Source organism: Engystomops pustulosus, chromosome 6 (assembly GCF_040894005.1).
Source record: "Engystomops pustulosus chromosome 6, aEngPut4.maternal, whole genome shotgun sequence".
NCBI classification, from domain to species: domain Eukaryota; kingdom Metazoa; phylum Chordata; class Amphibia; order Anura; family Leptodactylidae; genus Engystomops; species Engystomops pustulosus.
Window position 1 is genome coordinate 164,592,306 of NC_092416.1, and position 21,320 is coordinate 164,613,625.

Below are 21,320 nucleotides of genomic sequence, written 5' to 3' on the forward strand. Positions count from 1 at the left end.
CGACCTCATTTAGTAAAAAACAAGAATTATAATGCAAAATGGTATCAACGTCAAACTCTCTTTGGACATGGTTCCTTCTATAATCTTCTATAGATCATATTGGCAATTTATAGTCCTACAGTGTCGGAGTACGACTTTAGATCACTTGTTAACCTTTAATACTAAACTCTGTAAACCTGATTTGTCCTTCTATGTAGTACAAAGCCCCAAAATATTACAGATGAATACATTACATTAAAATACACAATACAGAATCTTCAGCATATTCTTCTATATAACACAATCCGTAAGCGAATAAATCTGCAGAAAAAATCAAGGTGTTTTCTACAATCAGATCTTCTCGAATGACTCAATGTTCAGATGATAAATGTCATCTTTGTATTGCACAATGGTAGAAGACAAGTTCTTTTATCTCGCTGAACCTTTGAGTGAGATGTCACAGCTGAAAGAAGTACACCTAAAAAATGTCGATTGAGAAAAAGATTCTTATGGAGAAACTTTTCCAGATAAATGTGTCCTAAAGTTTTTTTTTAGAAATGTTTTGCTTCTTTTATGTGAATTGTGTTGCTATACACAATTTTCAGCAAGTGTCTTTTGTAGAACTTGGAATATTTCTCAAATATCATTAAGTTGGTCAATCAAGATTAAACCAGTTGACAAGGAAGAACCCTTTAATGTTCAACGGGCACAGCCCCGTCTAGTGGGTTATGGCCCGCAGCAGCTAAGTACCATTTAATTCCAGTTTCCATACTGTGAGAGATATCATATTTCTCTCCAACCACCATCTTGTCTTAGCCGTTTGTTCACTGTCCAGCCATGTCTTGATTCAACTGTTTAGAAAATACTTTTCTTCTGCAGCTTTTCTGCTTGAAGTCCATGTTGTGACTTATACAGTGGACATTTAGTATAACCATTCTGTTTCCCTCTAGTCTAGTATTATTCCAGTAAAAACTATACATGAATTTCATTTTGGAAAATGGCTTAAAAGAGAGGTTCTGGTATATACAAGCTTACCTATAGCATTTCAGTATTTTATCACCTTTTCACACCCTCTGCAAGGTTTTTTCTGTGCTGATATACACAACTGTCTGCTTGGAAATAAACACAGTGATTTTGGGTACAGCTTATGATCAAGTGTCTGTGGCATTCTTTGTGCTACATATCCCAGCACTATAAATTTGGCAATCACCTTACAATTGTAGAAGGGCTGTTTGAGCCCTAGATAAAGATCTCTAACAGTACCAATATTTCAATGTTTTCAAAATTTCTCGGCCAGATCTAGATTTCCCAGGAAGGTCTAGAGACTGTCCTGGCAAATTCAATGACTCTTTTGCCTTTGGTAAAACATTTTCAGTGTTATCACTTATTGGTTTTATCTTCCTGAGTGTGTACTTGTAGACCTGAACTCTCGTTACCAGTTCTGTTTCCTTTTTACCCCTTTTACATCTCTGATGTCATGTTGTGACTTGGGCCTGGGTTTTGGTAATTCTCTGGTCAGTGATTTTGTCTTGCAGTACTCTCCTGGTTATGACTAGGCTAGCTTTCTTTTTGTTTTTCTTAAAGAAACAGTTTTTACAATTTCATAAACAAGAAAACAAAGAACAAAAAAAAAGAAAACAAAAAAATTAGCAATGCCTTTGTAAATTAGAAGTAGGTAATGAAGAAAAAAAAAATACTAGAAAAATACTAGGCTAGCTGACCCTGGTTTAGTCTTCCCTGATCCTTACTTAGTGCAGGGAACATCACGCACTTGGGAATCGTCATTAGGTAGGCAGGGACAGCTTGAAAGGTTTAGTATTGCTCCTTCTCCCACCTATCCTTATCAGTAGTGGATTATAATACAGGCGGTTTGGGCAGTAGCCTGGGGCTCAAGTCTTCTAGGAGGCACATGGACATCCAAACCACCCACTAAATTTTATACTGAGAAGGACCATCACCAATGAAATCATTGTACATCTGTTTCTGCTCTCAATAAACATGTACACATTTCCGGGGCCTTTGAAGGTCCTTCAAAGGTCCTGAAACCATAGATTGAAAGCAGGCAGAAGGAACACATCCTCCATTCTCCATGAAGCTGAGTCTAGTACCAGATGTAGGAGTGATTCCAGACTTGTAGGGGCCATAATATTCCTACAGCCCAGGGACCATGGCAGTCTTATCCATCCCTGATCTTGACCCTGAGCCCAATAGAGATTTATCTAGGGCCGGTGCTGACCCAGTATGTGCATGAGTTTTTATGCTAACTACCAAGGAGGGAATTATTCACTGTCTTTGAAGGTTAAGGAACACTTTTTTAATGCAGGGTCCCCTCATCTCCCTGGACAGCATCTATCCTTGGAGTAACACAAATGTGATATACTACATTACCTGCAGTTTCCTTTGACAGTAACAGTGTATTGCTTTTGTTGGCAAACATTGCACCAGGGTCGGTTTTCGTAAAAACAAAATATGATTGATAGTGATTGATATGAAAATAAATGAAGCTCGATAAGGAAATGAAGATTACATAGTACGACTGGGGCTTATATCTGGGTCATGTGTTCAGTCCCCCATCATATATATTGTGATATTTCATTTTACCCTGACACCATTTCATTTAAATATTTCCTTTTATAGTGTATCCACCCGAAAACCTCACTCCCAACCTGGCTACATCCTATATGAAATATGGAAGGACGAAGAGTCTTGGAAAACGTAAGTGTTGTGGACATGTCTTATCTTCTTTCAGAGGGTAATATACAACATTGTACAGTTCTGTCCCTGTATTAGTCGTTCAGTACTTTTACCTGATCTGTGGTCATATATTATTCATCCAGTATCTCAATGTGGTGCCATCTTTCCTAACAAAACATGGGCGAGAACATTCTCCCTCTGAAACTCTGATCTATTGGATACTTAAAGCGTACCTGTAAAGCTATAGTGATTTTACCAAATTATTATATGTGAATTCCCCTTTGATGCCTACTTTGTGCTGTTTATCCTTCTATTTCTAAAGTTATGGCATTTTCTGTTCTGAATGTGTTCGTTAAAAAACCTTCTCACCAAATGTGGAGTGGGCAGAGACTAATATCTGTCTGTCTATGCCCTCAAGCTGAGGCCAGTTAGCTTGCCCACAGATCACATGATGCCTCAAGGTAATTTAGCATTAAAACAATTTAGTTTCCACTTAATTTAGTAAATCCAATGAACACTGCACATACAGGATGTATATGGTGACAGCCTGGTAGCTTCCATCACATGGAGGAGCAGGGAACATGTAATAAGTGGTAGAAATCATTTGTTTTTGAAGTCCTTAACCTGTGCTGTGTGAACACTAATGGTTAATAGGTTATCTGCACAGAGCTGATACTGCCAATGATAAGGTAGGGAGGGGAGCAGCATGAGGTGCAAAGAGAGAGAGAGAAAGTTCTGTAGACTAGGATGGAGGGACTGATAGGGAACAGGGGAGATCATCGGCATCCACTGTTCTGTACACATCCAGCTTTGCTACATTCACTGTCACAGGACCTCCTCCTCTGTGAGCAGGAAGCAGCAGCCCCTCCCCTCGGATGAAACCTTCCAATTTGTAGAGTTTGTCTATTCTACTGAATCTAGGGCTTATCAGCAAAGGCAGAGGAAGCAGCTACAGGGGGATAGCAAAGAAACTGCTATTGATTTGTGAAACAAATAAATTTACAGTTACTCTTTAAAGGGATTTTTCAAGTATCCATATGGTTGGTGACCCCTATCTATAATGAGGACACAGTCTCCCAATGTATGACCTCAATGGGGAGAAGTTTGAAGCATGCATTTTTTGCCACATTTTAAAGACCACCTTTACCCCATTAAACTACCAGCCCACTCAGGTCAGGTATGAAATGTTGTTTCTACAATTCCTTTTCTGCCGCACACGATTGGATTGTGGCGCATTGGCACTGGCTTGCATGCGACACAAATCAGGGGGCGTGGACATCGGACAATCCGACTTATTTGGACAAAAAGCGGAATTTAAAAACCAAATTGTGTTGCAAGATCAGCACTCGCATACACCGGGAAGAAGAAGGTGAACTCCGACCTTGGCAGGGAAGTGACTAATGCAGGAACTTCTTCTTTGTCAGACCGTCCGAATCGGGGATCGCGACAGATTGCTTGTATCATTGGTTAAAATCCATAGGTTTAAGAGATGAGATCCTTATCTTTAATATGACACAAACAGCATTTTTTATAGGTGCTATAGAACAGAAGATAGAGGGGGTCATTTACTAACGGCCCGATTCGCGTTTTCCCGACGTGTTACCCGAATATTTCCGATTTGCGCCGCTTGTACATGAATTGCCCCGGGTTTTTGGCGCACGCGATCGGATTGTGGCGCATCGGGGCCGGCATGCGCGCGACAGAAATCGGGGGGCGTGGCCGAACGAAAACCCGACGTATTCGGAAAAACCGCCGCATTTAAAAACCGAAATGTGTCGCTTGGGATGGTGCATTCCGGGGCGTTAAGATTCTTTTCGGCGCAGCAGCGCCACCTGGTGGACGGCGGAGGAACTACCTTCTTAAATCCCAGCCGGACCCGAATCCTGTGCAGAGAACGCGCCGCTGGATCGCGAATGGACCGGCTAAGTAAATCTGCCCCAGAGGCTGCTGAAGTGTCACTCCACCTAAAACCAGTACACTTGACTCATCTCACATGAAAATGACTCTGGACTTTGGAGGATATTTTTTATAGGTAAACAGTGAGATTTTACATAAAGTAGGGAATTCTAGAAAGGACATTTCAAACTCTACCTGAGGGTCTGGTAGTTTAGTGGGTTAAAACCTGGTGACAGGTTCTCTTTAAATTGAAACAAATACAAGCTGAGCCCTGATTGGTGGCCAAAGACCGGTTTTCCAATAGACATTTTTAATAAATGAAGTGTTGAAAACTTTGTCTGAGATTTACCACCTTGAAAAGGCTAGAGACCATTAAGCAGGTTTTATAGCTTTATTCTGGAGAGGTCCCTTTAAATCCATTCTGTATGAACATTTTGGGGGACACTACACAAGGTTATAATAGGATCCAGGAACTTTTCGACAAAAACAACATAATGAGGACATTGTGCGGTGACGGGTCTCTCAGAGCTGGGAGGGCACACAATTAGAAGTCAGTACTTGCTGCTGGAAGCAGCGGGATGTCAGTCCTAGGAAGCGGCTGTAAACCTGTTCCATTAATCTGGGAAAAATCACAGCGTGAGACCCTTAGCAGGAAAATGGAGGCGTCTACGAGGAAACTGCGCTCACACAAAGAGACCTGCATGGCGGGACACAGCCAGCAATCTCCAATGTGTGCCCCCAGATCTACTGCCAGGATGTATTCTCCCGGTAACTGGCACCTCCTTCATGGATTTTGGATATAACATTTGGCTTAGAGTATATAATATAGTAATTGTGCCCAACTGAATCTACAAGCTGGAGGTCACTGAACTCATCAGCACGGAAAATGGGGGGAAAATACCTGAACTGTAGAGGATGTGCCCAGCACGTAGTTCAGATATGTAAGACTGACCGTATTAACGCTACCCAACCAAAGTGTACCCCACTCCCCCTTTCCCAAAAAACCAACACAACTACAACTCTTGGGATAAAAAACAGGGGGTCGGCCACAGCTTTATTATTTACATAACAGATTTAATGACCTGTGGGAAGAACCCTGACCCTTACCCTAACTTCACCTTGCATGCCTGGCCCCGCCTCCGCGGGGGCATGTCCTAGTTGTTCCGTCAGGTGATTTAACTAACCGCCGAGAGGGTCAAGATTCCACCACAGGCCACTAGGAGAACAGTGTAACCCTACACTGTGCTCCGACCCCCACACAAGAGGAATAAGGCCCTCTCGATGGCATCCTGCAAACCAGAAAGGAAAATATCCAGGCCGATGTCATTGAGGTGAACACCGTCCTCCCTCATGAGGCCTGCATTATCTCCCTCCAGCTGCCGATGCCTAACCACTACCCCACACCTGGACCTAACAAAACGCGCCACCCTCATATTCAGCATCCTCCTCGCCCTTTCGATGGATTCGGGGTTACGGGCACCATTCCAGATTCCTCTCGGCACGATCTCCGACCACACCACCACCAAGTCCTGGAAGAAAGCTGCAAACCGCTCAAAGTCCGACTTCATAACCGAAATCAATTCCGCCAGACGTGTCGAACACATGTCGTTCCCTCCGGCATGCACCACAAGCACCGTCGGACCCGGGGAAGACTTGCTGATCGCCACCACCTCAGGAAGCACCTGCAGCCATTTCAGGCCCCTGATTCCCCTCCAGGACAGGTCCGCATTGGTGAACCCCAAGTTTAAACCTCCCGGCCGAACTGCTGCTCGCCGAGCCGCCCAATATATATAGGAGTGGCCGACCAGCCAAACCCTAGGCCGGGGAAAACCTAAAAAGAGAAAACAATTAGTCCAACAACAAGTTTGGGCGAACATAACGCCTGAAACAATCAGATTTCCATCTGCCAATACGCATTATATCCCCGTCCGAAAGCCCAGCAGCATCAGCTGCCGTTGCAGCGCCTATCCGAAACGAATGTGTTCCAAATTCCGCCGCCGGGACACCCGCCAGGGACAACGCTCTCCTAAACAACGAAGTGAATTGAAACTTGGTCAGCGGCGACCCATCCTGATGGCACAAAAAAGCTTGAGCTGAGGGGCGCTGCGCAATAAAACTACCCAGTAAATGAACCGGACAAAACGGGCCACCTACTTTTCCAACCGACAACCAACACCCCGAGCCATATATGTCTGTCTTAGATCGTTTAATAAACACCTTGACAAACTCCCCAACTAGCAGAACATCTCCCTCCCCAAGGCCAGCCTGAACTCGTCCGGAAGCAGCCACTAACTCGCTAACTCGCATGGCGCAAAAGAACGCTAACACGAAACTGCACTGAAGCAATAAAATCTCAAACGGTGAAGAGCATACATCCACCGCGACCGCGCATAAGCGTTGCAGCAATGCAAAGGAAATAGGTCTACGGGAATCCCTGCGCACCGGCTCCTTGCCCCAACCCCGCAGCAGCAAAAGAACCTGAACATCTTTAGTAACATCCTGGATACCCCACAGTTTAAAAACAAAAGAAACCCCGGCCAATCGTTTTTTAACCGCCGTGAACGATAGACCCTGTGCACGTAGGCAGGACAGGTAGCGCAATGTAGTAGACTTAGCTACTGTTACCCGATCCCCTCGTTCCTCTGACAGCAAGCTGTACCACTCGCCCCACGCCTTACCATGGCTGTTCCAGGTGCTCTCCGCCAATGAGGATTGGATCAACGGTGTCAACTGTTCACCACCAGGTCCCACAGGAAGGGGGGGCAGGGGTACCCCTCCGGGTCCGCCAGGGGGTGGAAATCCCTGAAACGCTGTAGCTGAAAACTAGATAACACGTCAGCAACCACATTAAACTCGCCAGGAACATGCCTAGCCCTGAAGACTATATTCAATTGCAAACATCGCAGAACCAAATACCTAAGCAGGGCAAGAACCTGTAAAGAACTGGAGGTGAGACCATTCAGGGCCCGGACCGTACTTTCGTTGTCCGACCAAAAACGAATCCGTTTATTTGCCATCTCATGACCCCAAAGTTCCACAGCCACCACAATTGGAAAGAGCTCTAGCAAGGTCAAATTCTTTGTGAAATCCCTCTCCAACCACTGCGGCGGCCACCGCTCCGCTGACCACTGCTTACCAAAAATGGCACCGTACCCCACCGATCCTGCCGCGTCCGTAAATAACTGTAAGTCAGCGTTGTCAATCTCGTGTTCAAGAAATGCTGACACACCAGTATAATCCGTCAAAAAGGACCTCCAGACCCGCAAATCGTCTTTCAGAACCACCGTCAAACGTATATGATGATATGGCTTCGAAACACCGGCCGTAGCCAGCGACAACCTCCTAGCAAAAACTCTACCCATGGGAAAAATTCTACACGCAAAGGCCAATTGGCCCAGCACAGACTGCAGTCGCTGCAAGGTCACTTTATCGGACAAAAGGCACAAGTCAATGTCACCCCGCAAACGTTCCAATTTATCAGCAGGGAGGCTGAGGGTCATTTCTTCTGAGTCAATCAAAATACCCAGGAAGGTCAGGCGGTGAGTGGGACCCTCCGTCTTCTCTGCTGACAAGGGAACACCGAAAAAATCTGCGAAGTGACGGAACATGTTCAATAGTCTCAAGCACTCGTGAGAGTCCTTCGGACCCACAAACAAAAAATCATCCAAATAATGAATGACCCAATTCGAACCAGCCTCTAAACGAAGAACCCATTCCAAAAAACTGCTAAACATTTCAAAAAACCTACAGGATATAGAGCAACCCATGGGAAGGCACATGTCCACAAAGAAAGAATCGTTAATTCTGCAACCCAGTAGATGAAAACAGGACGGATGCACCGGGAGGAGGCGGAAAGCCGACTCAATGTCCGACTTAGCCATAAGGGCCCCCGGACCGGCTTTATTCAACAGGAGAACCGCTTTGTCAAAAGAAGTGTAAGAAACAGCCACCTCCTCCTGGGGAATACCATCATTGACTGAGTCGCCCTCCGGATACGACAAATGGTGTATCAGGCGGAACTTACCCGACTCTTTCTTTGGGACCAAACCAAGCGGAGAGACCCGCAAATTATCAAAAGGCGGCAACAAAAAGGGGCCCGCCATCCTGCCCAACTCAACCTCCTTTAACAATTTTTCCTCCACCAGTGACTCGTTGTCCCTAACCGATTTAAGATTGTTTGACAACATCAGACCTTCACGTGGTACAAACGGAATCACAAAACCAAAGGTAAAACCGTCAAGCAGCACTTTTGCCTCCTGCTTCAGGTGGTAACTGTCTAACCACGGCCGCATCCTTTGCACCCGAACCGGAGTCCTCCCCCCTGACAGCTGTGGAAGATTTCGCAGGGGTTCTCTGCCTTTTAAAGCACCGGAGCGCGGAATGGGCCCCGCCACAAATGGAGCATTCGTGCTTGAACTTACAGGATGCAAAGAAGCGGCAGTGGCCTTCGTTAAACAACCAACAGGATCCCGGACGCTTGGAAGCCGCCCCGGACTGCGAGCCCGAGACGGCTCCCGACGGAAAGGGACCCTGAGGCTTCTGTGTCATCATAAACTGAATCCAAACATCAGTTGCTTTAGTCGCCCATCCAACCTCCGGACTCGCCGCTAAGCGACGCCGAAACTCCTCGTCATATCTCCACCAAGCTGAACCTCCATGCAATTTATGCGCAGTATATATAGTATCCAAATACACTAGACATAACAGCAAAAGCTTGAAGCCAGTTGCCAAAGGTCCTTGCGACCTTAGGCTTCTTGTCATCACCCTTCTCAAAACGCTTCTCCTTATCTACCGTCAACTGATCAGGAGATAACAATGTCCAAATATCAATATACTCAAAATTAACGATTTTCTCCCGGAGGTCAGCAGCCACCCGCGTGCCCAAAGGAGCTACGCCACAAAACAAGGAATCCCTAAAAAGCATCCCTGCTGACCCCGGGGCCTGCACAGGCGGCAACGATGTCGCCCCTGGGGAAGTCCCGGAGGCACCAGCCTCCATTCTTGCCACAACCGCCTTAAGGGCGCCCACAACATCATCACCAGCAATAACAGACTTTTTCCATGCGGTCTCACAGGACAACTCACCCGCTGGAGGAACGACCTGCTGCAGAACCACTGGAGGAGGAGGCGCCATGGGTGCGCTAGGCAACGCTGAGGATGGGACCGTTGGCGGTACCCTCGCCTCTTCTACCCCATGAGGTGGAGAAGAGTGTTGCCGTCTCTGCGACCGCCTCTCTCTGGAGCGGGTGTGACCACCGCTGGACGAGGATGAAGAGCGCCTGGAATATGTCCGGCCCCAGCTGGATCTACCAGACCGCCTACTGTCTCTGTCACGAGACCTGGACCGCTTACGGCTCACCCAAGTGGAGCGGGAAAAGGAACGTGAAGATCGAGACCGGTGTCTACACCGTCCCTCCGGGCTGTGCGGCCGAGGCCCAGCCCCCGAGCGGTACCTGCGCTGCGGGAATTCCGAACAGCTGCAGGCCACGCTGGAGTGGCTATGACCCCTGTCGCGCCGGTCCCGCGGAGCGCCGGCCGCTGAAACAGCGTGCCGGCGGTCCGCGGGTTCATCACTATCGACCTCGTCACCCGCCAAGGCAGGACCCGAGGGGTAAGAGGGGGGCGGGGGGGTGAATGTGGGCGAAGGAGGGTGTGTGGTGCTTGGTGCAAACGGTGGCTGCTGAGCCACCGCACTATGTGACATGTGTGTGTCGGAAGCGGGGGCTGTATCAGTGTGTGGTGTTTGCACTGTATTACTGCTGGCACCCAGCCCAAACCACCTAGCTAAACGACCAGGCTGTTTGGGCAGGGAACCAGCAGGGGGAGCAGCTGTAACCTGAGCTGCGCCTGGAGGCACAGCCAGGTTAACTGGGTGAGGAGACGCAGGAGCAGGCGTGCCCTGCATCTCCTCCCCACGCGGGGACCTTGTTACCGCCGGCGTCGGCCCGCCTGCTGCGGCCGACGCACAGCTACTGGCCTTAGCAGAGCGCGACATGCGCTCTGCCGGCCGCGGAGCCGAGGCAGGGTTCCGAGACGGAGCCCGCGCTCGGCTCCGAGTCTTGATGGGGGAGGGACTAAGCCTGCACGGCGCACGACCGCGCCGTGCAGGCCGGGCAGCAGGAGGATCGGGCACCGGAGGAGCCGACACGGGGAGAGAGGGAGCCGGCTGGGACAGCAATGGAGTTAGCCAGCCGGAGCCCTCTCTCCTCAGCTTCTCCTCAAGAAAAGCCATTAAAGCGGGGTCCGCCATAGTACTTGCGGGTCCAGGAATCTCTTGAGCGCGGAGCAGTCAAAGAGGCTGGCTAGCTCCGCGCTCAAGAATAAATATCCTGGCCCGCTGCCCCCCAGTGGCCAGCGGAACTCACTGGCCACCAATGAAAATTTACCATCGGAGGAAAGGGGAGGGGGAGAGCAGGAGGGACCGTGCCCCTTAAAGGAGCCAGAGCACGGCCAGTCCTGCAGCCCCCCCGCTTATACAGCCTGCGGGCTGAGCATGGGGGTAACTGCAGTGTCCAAATATATAATGGGGATAACCTCAGTGCCCAGAAATGTAATGGGGGTAACTGCAGTGTCCAGATATATAATGGGGATAACCTCAGTGCTCAGATATGTAATGGGGGTAACTGCAGTGTCCAGATATATAATGGGGATAACCTCAGTGCTCAGATATGTAATGGGGATAACCTCAGTGCCCAGATATGTAATGGGGATAACCTCAGTGCTCAGATATGTAATGGGGGTAACTGCAGTGTCCAGATATATAATGGGGATAACCTCAGTGCTCAGATATGTAATGGGGGTAACTGCAGTGTCCAGATATATAATGGGGATAACCTCAGTGCCCAGATATGTAATGGGGGTAACTGCAGTGTCCAGATATATAATGGGGATAACCTCAGTGCCCAGATATGTAATGGGGGTAACTGCAGTGTCCAGATATATAATGGGGATAACCTCAGTGCCCAGATATGTAATGGGGGTAACTGCAGTGTACAGACATATAATGGGGATAACCTCAGTGCTCAGATATGTAATGGGGGTAACTGCAGTGTCCAGATATATAATGGGGATAACCTCAGTGCTCAGATATGTAATGGGGGTAACTGCAGTGTCCAGATATATAATGGGGATAACCTCAGTGCCCAGATATGTAATGGGGGTAACTGCAGTGTCCAGATATATAATGGGGATAACCTCAGTGCTCAGATATGTAATGGGGATAACCTCAGTGCCCAGATATATAATGGGGATAACCTCAGTGCCCAGATATGTAATGGGGATAACCTCAGTGCCCAGATATATAATGGGGATAACCTCAGTGCCCAGATATGTAATGGGGATAACCTCTGTGCCCAGATATATAATGGGGATAACCTCAGTGCCCAGATATGTAATGGGAATTACTATAGACACCAGATATGTCATGGAGGTAACTGCAGTGTCCAGATATATAATGGGGATAACCTCAGTGCCCAGATATGTAATGGGGGTAACTGCAGTGTCCAGATATATAATGGGGATAACCTCAGTGCCCAGATATGTAATGGGGGTAACTGCAGTGTTCAGATATATAATGGGGATAACCTCAGTGCCCAGATATGTAATGGGAATAACCTCAGTGCCCAGATATGTAATGGAGATAACCTCAGTGCCCAGATATGTAATGGGGGTAACTGCAGTGTCCAGATATATAATGGGGATAACCTCAGTGCTCAGATATGTAATGGGGATAACCTCAGTGCCCAGATATATAATGGGGATAACCTCAGTGCCCAGATATGTAATGGGGATAACCTCAGTGCCCAGATATATAATGGGGATAACCTCAGTGCCCAGATATGTAATGGGGATAACCTCTGTGCCCAGATATATAATGGGGATAACCTCAGTGCCCAGATATGTAATGGGAATTACTATAGACACCAGATATGTCATGGAGGTAACTGCAGTGTCCAGATATATAATGGGGATAACCTCAGTGCCCAGATATGTAATGGGGGTAACTGCAGTGTCCAGATATATAATGGGGATAACCTCAGTGCCCAGATATGTAATGGGGGTAACTGCAGTGTTCAGATATATAATGGGGATAACCTCAGTGCCCAGATATGTAATAGGAATTACTATAGACACCAGATATGTCATGGGGGTAACTGCAGTGTCCAGATAAATTACTATAGACACCAGATATGTAATATGTGAATATCTGAAGTGTCCAGATATATAATGGGGATAACAGTAGTGTCCAGTAACCAGTTGGTAACAGGAAAATGGGTTATCGGATCTGGGACATCCAGTCTTCTTAATGCTGCTTGTAAATTAGCAAAATTAATTTCAAAAAAACCTTTTTGGTCCACATTTACTAAAGTGTTTGTGCAAATATTTTGTATGATTTTGCACTGAAAAGAAGCTGCAAACTGCTCGCACATGTATTTATGAAGTGTTCACTCCACAAAATTCTGCACATAACAGGGTGATCCGGTGCCGATTCGGACCGTGCACCACATTTATTACTGCGACTCGACAGAATTGTGTTGCACCCTCTATGTTCCGGAACAGTGCAGGGAACGCCAGATTAATGAAGATCCGGCGCCAGTTTTGATGAATCTGGACACGCCACAGTTAACCTGCACATAGTACAGACTGCACTCGTTTTGATAAACATGGGCCAGTGAGTCAGAAATTGCCATATTTATTTCTCCAGAGCTTAAAGGTTATCTACCAGTTGATTTGATGCATTATGAACCAAAAATACCTTGAGAATGCTGTAGCTACACTGATGCAGAAACATATCTTGTTTAATCCCTGAATTGAGTGGCTTTGCTTAAAAAACAATAATAAAATTATGATAATGAGACTCTGCTCCAGACATCGCTGTAATCACTGTGTTGTCCCTGACAGGCAGAAGTAATCAATCTCTGTACCATCCCCCACCTGCTGTGCATGAGTCATCCAGCTCAGGTTGATTAGTCCTGTCTGGACAGTTCAGGAAGCTCCGTGCAATGTGTTTTTGTACGGCAAACAGTCTGCACCCAGTTTTCCCAAGGTCCTGAGTTATAATTGTATTTTGAGCAAAACCACTCAGCTCAGGGATAAAACAAGATATGTTTCTGCATCAGTGTAGCTACAGAATTCCCAAGGTATGTTTGGTTCACAATGCATGAAAATAAATGGTAGTTTTCCTTTAAGATGACTAACTACAGTTTATAGAAAAGCCAATTAAAGGATGTTTCCTATGTCAGATATTTGCAGCACATCCACAGCATGTGGAGGTGGTGGCACAAGCACAGGTTCCTCCATCCATCTCCATGGATCCACATCCATCACATTGCTACAGTTACCCCCTTTGAGGGAGAGAATATGGCTGCCAATGCCAACTCAGAATTTATAGGATATTGAGATCAATAAAAAAATGGCCTCAAACTTTAATATCCTGAATAAAGAGATTTTCAGCGCAGAATTGAGCAGATTAATTTTTACATTGTGTCTAGTCGTCAGCTCAGCTTCCAGCCCGAGCACAAAGTCAGTGCGGATGAGGAGCGAGGGGCTTTGAAGATAATGGTTCTTTCTGGATACTCAGACAGAACCGCTATTACGCACATCTTCAGATGTATTCTGGGCTATTCTCACACGTTAGAAAACTGAGAGGGGAGAGAGTCACGATTTAACCCCTGGCGTCTTGTTCTGGCACAGAGTTGGCATTTTGAAGACTCCATGTATGCCCTGTATGCACAACAGGAGGAATCTGCAAGACTGGAGTCATACAGAGGGGGAACAGGGGGGGCGGGGGAAGGGGGGCGGCAGAATTAACCCCTTAATGCCGAGGCCCTTTTTTGTTTTTGCGTTTTCATTTTTCACTCCCCACCTTTAAAAATCTGTAACTATTTTTCCATGTAAAGAGCTGTGTGATGACTTATTTTCTGCGTAACCAATTACACTTCATAGTGACATGTACTGGGAAGCGGGAAAAACATTCCAAATGCAGTGAAATTGGTGAAAAAAATGCACTTGCGCTATTTTCTTGTGGGCTTGTATTTTACGGCTGTATTTCACTGTACGCTCCAAATAACATGTCTGCTTTATTCTTTGGGTCGGTACGACATTTATATAGGTTTTATAATGTTCTCATATATTTAAAACCTCCTGTACAAAAAATAAAGTCTTCATTTTGCCTCTTCCTGGTGCTGGGACTTTTTGCGATTTTTGATGGAGTTTTCAATTCTTCCATTTTAAAGATGTACGGCCTTTTGATCACTTTTTATTGAATTTTTTGTATTTTTCAAAATGGCATTTTTGGATGTGGACGCTATTTTCCGTTACGGGTTAAAGGCCGGGAATAACCATTATAGATCGGACATTTTGGGATGTGGCAATACCTAACATATTTATGATTTTTACTGTTTATCTATATTTATATCAGTTCTAGCGAAAGGGGGGGGGGGTGATTAAAACTTTTAGTTTTTTTTAATTACATTTTTTCAACTTTTTTTTTACAATTTTTTTAGACAAACTTGATAAGTAAAGCTTAGAGGCTAAGGGGACGCTATTTTGGGTTCTATATAGTCTATATATACTTGCTTTTGGTGTCATATTAAAGATAAGAATCTCATCTTTCAGATGCATCAGGCTTGTGATTCTTTGGGCCACAGAACCAAAGATAGAGGCAGTTAAAGACATAGATATGCGAGCTGCAGATAAAACTATAATAGTTTTTTGTTTAACTTCGTATATCTCCTTTTCTGTAGCTCACACTAAACTTGACTCATCAGATTTTTTGCTGAATGCTTAGAAACAGGGTCCTGTGGTGGTGGTCAAGCACATTCTTTACCCCCCATGGGACTTCTGAATATAGACAAGTACAGTCGAGTCCAGCTTATGGTGCTTATGGGAAAATTAAGCTTTTCATGGTGTTCATTGTAATCAATGGGAGTCTGTTCATGTCAGTGTCGTCCGGAGATGAAGGCCATGCGTGACGCAGTACTCCACTTTATTAGTTGATGGTCTGGATGTGGAGGACACATATCTATTAGCTCTACATGTCCTAATAGGAAGTCGTCCTAACCCACAAAACCCATTGAAAGCTTTATAGATAATGACATAAAGAGGAAAACAGACGCGACCTCCGCACTGCCGCTCCGCTCTGACTGTTCTGTGGATGCAGCTCTCGACATTCAGTCATTGTATTGTGGCTTGGAGAGATTAGTCATCTAGGTCATTATTCATTTCTACCGCATCATGTCCTCTCTCCCTTTGTAGTCATCTGCAATCCGCACAGAGCAAAACCTTTCAGAGAGCGGTCATTGATTGTCTTGAAGGTCCAGAACAGATCAAGACCATGCTTTTCCCAGGTGAGAGTAAAAATCATGAAGTTGGATTTATAATTGAAGTGAAATGTTTGTAGAAGAAATCAAGAATATGGTGTCAAAGGGTCTTTCAGCATTGTTAAACAGGACTTGTCACCAGGAATGTCATTTTTAGCTGGTGACAGGTTTAGCTGATTTTAAAAATGCATTTGTCGGCATTCTGAATTCTGACACTACTTTCAGTACTTTATAAAACTTTATTTCACATTACCTGGCTCCCTGCCAGCAGTGTGGGATGAGTCCCGGGAGGTGGGTGGGTGCCTGTGTGTGCCTGTGTCTCAGTCTCCTTTCCTCCACACCAACACTGTGTCTGCTCAATACATATGACAGGAAGAAGGGAGAGGTGGAGGGAGATGGATGAGGGATAAGTGTGGAGGATAGGAGACTGAGACACAAGCACACACAGACTGCAGATGTCCCCACATTTGGGACTCGCCACACACTGCTGGCAGGGAGCCAGTTTTATAAAGTAGTGTCATTATTCAGAATGCTGACAAACGCATTTTTAAAATCAGCATAGCATAGGCTATTGGAACCTGTCAGCAGGTAAAAAAGACATTCCGGGTGACAAGTTTGCATTAAGTAGCATCACTGGAGATCTGCGTAAACATACCTTTGTGTGTGGTGTAATTGGCATAAGCACTGGCCATTCTTGGGCAAGTGTCGGGGGCCAGGAACGGCTGGCTGTACATAAGGAATATAGGGGCTGAGGGGGGCTTTATATAAAATAACCATGAGGGGGCTGTTTGGTATGATAAACTAGGGAATATTTTAGGGAACAGGAGATTGTTTTAGTTTCAGAATTTTTAGAGAGTTCACTGCAAAATGGCCCACTGAGTCTCTGTCCCTCAGGGGCCTACTAAAAAGCTGGGGCCGGCCCTGGCAACAGGAATGAAAAAAAATGCATTTATATTCCAGGATTGGAGCTGTACTTGGGACACTAGTGGAGGCTCTTCATACTGCTGTCTTCTTTGATCTCTGCTTTCAAACTGATCCCCAGCCCCTCCCCATTACTGTAATATGTAACCAGAAACCCTTTCCAGCAGAGGGTGTGGACTGTGCAGCTTCGCCCCTCTACTTTTATATCTCAACAGAATCTTTTTAATGCAGTAGGGTTGTGGCTGTGCAGCAGTTCAGTGAAGAGATCCCACACACCAGTGCGTCAAATCCAATGACAATCCTGGAATATAAATATATTTTTCACAATCCTGCTGCTGCTAATAGCATACATAAAGTTATGGTTACACAGACCTCCAGGGCCAATACCTAACACTGCTTGGTGCTTTGTATGGTCAAACCTCCTGGTAGAGTCCCTTTAAAATGCTGGGCAATAGTCCTCTTCTGGAGGAGCGATTGAAATATAGATCTGCAATGAAATACACAAAGTAGGTGAAATGGGGATATATTGAGCAGTGTCACATAATGCCATTGTTTTTCTTCCACAAACTTTTTGTGACTGATTTCCATCAAAGCAGATGAGTTTGTATTGATGAGATTTTCTATGAACGTCGTATTAATGAGTCAGCGAGGCTTTGAAGAAGAAGAATGTAATCATGGCCCCTTCACACCCACATAACATAAAGCACTGTTCTTAACTTAATCGAATTCTGATTCAAGGGTAACTCGAGGATTAACAATATTTTATAAAAGAACAGTGCAGATGATAATAGGAAACTTTGTAATGTACTTTATTATAAAAATTTATTCCTGTGTCCATTGTTTTCCCCTTCCTTTCTTCTGATATCAAGCAGTTTGTGTAAATCAGTTTTCTGTCCTGTATCCACTGACAGCTGAGAGATAAAGGAACCTGATAAAGTGTCCAGTGACTTCATAGACAGTCCCTAAGTAGGGTAATCTCCTCAGAGAGTTGAATTAACAAGGGAAATATGAGCTGGGTATGGAAAGAGTTAATCTTTAGCCTCCTTATCTCTATGTTGTGTATAGAACTTCACCTACACTGATCACTAAAGGAGAAAGAAGGCACTTAGAAAATGTTTAACTTAAAGAGGTTTTCCCATGAAAGAAAGTTCTCAAATTTTAATCCCCTAGTGATGTTAAATATAAATATAATTTTTAACCCCCTTACTTTTACAATTTTACTGTTTTAGCTCCTATCGCTCAGTGAAGGTCAGTGTAAAATTCTAGAGTGTGAGCGGGGACTCTCTAAGCAGACTCTTCATGATCCCTCTAGTGCTATGAGATTCTGTGTGCTGACAATCTGGTTAGATTATCAGGGTACAGGGTTTATCTACACTTTCATTTAGAGTCTGAACATTGTACTAGCATCTGGCACACAGAGAAAGAGATGAGGCAGATTAGAGATGAGATCCATGAGATGGATATAACATACTCTCAGCTCTGCTAACTCACCTATGGTACACTCTGGTATTTGCATCTCTCTCCTTCCCCTGTACCACTGTATAAAGACCATATCTTGTTTGTAGCTTATAGAGTAAGTTTCCGCAAACTCCTTCTTTCCGGCAGGAAGTGCTTTTGTCTGAGCTGGTCTTGTCATACAGGGGGGCGTGGTAGGAGGCAGAGAGCATTGCAGTGTGCAGACAGGAGAAGCTATTCATGAAGAAAGCTATTCATGGAGAAGAATTCGACCATAGTCAGAACATATACAGTTGGATTAATGGTCAACCAAATTGTAAACACCAGGACTGATAGAGACAGGTTAGAATTATATCTGTGAAATTCTGTATTGTTGTTAATAACAGTGAATAAGAGAATGTGTTATTTTGTTATCTTGAATATATTTAAGAATCTTGTCTTTGTGGGAGGAATACCCCTTTCAAGAAGTACACTGCAAAGTTTACTGTTATTACCTGCTCTTCATTTTTTTTTTAAATAAAAACAAATTGCTTCAAAGATTTAGGTTTCTTTAGGTACTTAAAGAAAACCTATCTCCAGATTTTATCTTTATTAACCTGTCATGCTGCTCTTGGCTGTGTGAATACATCTATATGTTTATTAGTAGCATTGTTGTACTACTTTACTCATAAAATGTAGTTTTATCTTGATTTAAATTAAACATAAGCACTTTGGGTGGCATTCCCAGAGCTTCTCTAGGCTCCAGAGTCTCTGGCTAATACATACCCCCCAGGAGCACTTGTCACAGCCTCCCTGCTCCTTCAGCACTCCTCCTCCTGCTGCCTGCCAGGAGTATGTGCTGCTGAGGGAGTGTGCAAGAGGGAAGAGCATAGAAGGAGCAGAGAGGCAGGGGCAAAGGGCTTCAGAGGGTGTGTAATAGCCAGAGTCCCGCATGCCTGGAGGGTCTCTGGTAACACCCCTTGAAGCACTTGTGCTTCATCTAAAATGTAATTTTAGGACTAAAATAGTGGCATAGCACTACTAATAAACGTATAGCTGTATTCACGGTTCTGGGAGCTACCCAGCAGCATGAATGGTTAATAAAGTTAGAAACTGATGGTAGATTTCCTTTAAAAGAAGGGAGGGGCTCCGGTAACTGCCCCAGTAGTCTTTCAGGCTCATTAGCATAAATTAAAAGTTGATTTTAGAAGGAAGGAGGCCATGGTTAAAAAACATAAGAAGATTACCACAGTCACACTGCCTGGATCTATAAGTAAGTGCCCCTGGTTTATCATGGTGGATTTTGATGGACAGCAAACTAGAGATACAAACTGTGATAACAGTCTTATTCGAGTACCCACACTGGACCAGTGATTTTTGCGGTTCCGTTTTGGGAAGGTGCCATCCCGGACAGTGGAGCGTGACTCTCAATACCTGGGTAAGACATATGCAATACTGTAATACTGTGATGGGCATTTTTTCAGGCTTGACCTTTGTATTTAACTATGTATGTGACACAGCCATATTAATCGCCCACATTGAAGTCCTAGTTTATACCCCTTCATATATGTATTTACTATCCTCCATATTGTGTCCGGTGATGCCCTATTTCTTCCTCTGCCACTACCTAGATGTTCTAAAGTTTTAATGTACTGTATGCAATAAAGTTTTTCTACATTCGTACATTTTTCTTAGTTTGGCTTTCTTCCCTTAAAGGGATCTTTCCCTTTGAGGACAATAGGTTCTATGCATAGCTAGCAGCCACAACTATAGGTGCAATATTCAGGGATCCACACTAGTGGTGTATAATAATGTGATGATCCCATCTTCCCTGTTCCAATATTGTCTTTTTTGGAGTACCCACACTGGACCCGTGATTTTTGGGGTTCCGTTTATTGAAAGGTGGGGTATACTATAATAACATAGTTATTGCTCATATTTTTTGCTCCAGGCCAGATGTCCACCACTGAACTCCCAGCATGCAAGTCTACCTAAAAATAAGTAGGAGATATTACATGCAATTGAGCTATTTATGGTAATTCTGAGTTAAAAGAAGAACTTTCCTCTATTTGGGTACCGTCCGCATATGGCGGCTGTTAACTTGCCGCAAAAACAGCTGCTAATTCACGGTCTACATAGAGCGATTGCCATGTCTCAGCAGCTATCTCACGGTCACCATGTCTCAGATTACTGTGTGTGTGTGAGCCGCTCAGCTCCCTACCTTCTCCAACCGGTTTGTGGCTCATTTTCTCACCTGGACATGTGAATGGAGCCTAAGTTGGGGGGAGCATTTACAAAGATGACTTAGATCCGGTAAAATGGCACAACCCACGCATGAAGTCTTGTCCTTACTGTACCATTAATTTCTATAGTGTTTGATGTAGAACCTTCCATACCTTATCTCTTCATGCCACCCTTCTGTTTTGCAGCTGACTGGTGGACCTTTGAACCATAAGATACCTGGATGGACCTCCATGGCTGAAGTGAAACATATCTGCTTCCACTTTTCGACCGTCTTTACATGGAGCAGTTTAGTCAAGTTCTCACGTTCCTGTCACTCATTAGTCTTACATTTATCTTACATACGACAAGTCATGACAGCCTAGGGCAGTGGTGGCGAACCTATGGCACGGGTGCCAGACGTGGCACTCAGAGCCCTCTCTATGGGCACCTGCACCATCACCCCAGGGTAGAGTTTGCCAAACAGGACTCAAGGCCTCTTGCACTCCCAGGCAGCCCAGAACCCAGAACTGCTTAAATTGTCGCATTGCAGGTTTTGGTTGTAGTTTGGGCACTCGGTGGCTAAAAGGTTTGCCATCACTGGCCTGGGCCAACCTCCATTTGCATCTCCAAGCTTTGCCTTAGGGTCCATATTTTCTGATCATCCCCTTCCTTAAAGGTGACACTTTGTAGACTCATGAATATGTGCTGATGTGTATGAATATGAAGTTCTCCTCTAAATGTTGGATGGCCTTCTGGGTAAAAGTTATTCAACCTTCTAGCCTGCAGGTCGGACAACATCTGAAGTTCCTTATTACTTCCAGAGAATGTAAATAAAGTGATCTGTATGAACAA

General features: G+C 45.1%; 1 protein-coding gene across 2 annotated transcripts in view; it reads left to right on the forward strand.

Moving 5' to 3' along the window:
• The window catches only part of NECAB3 (N-terminal EF-hand calcium binding protein 3), a 75,496-nt gene extending 54,176 nt beyond the window's left edge, over positions 1–21,320 (forward strand). For both annotated transcript variants that reach the window (XM_072112199.1, XM_072112200.1), the window contains exons 11-13: positions 2,617–2,694; positions 15,826–15,917; positions 20,675–21,320. In XM_072112199.1, coding sequence (XP_071968300.1) covers positions 2,617–2,694; positions 15,826–15,917; positions 20,675–20,700 — 196 coding nt within the window. In that variant the 3' untranslated portion in view covers positions 20,701–21,320. The remainder of the gene's footprint in view (positions 1–2,616; positions 2,695–15,825; positions 15,918–20,674) is intronic.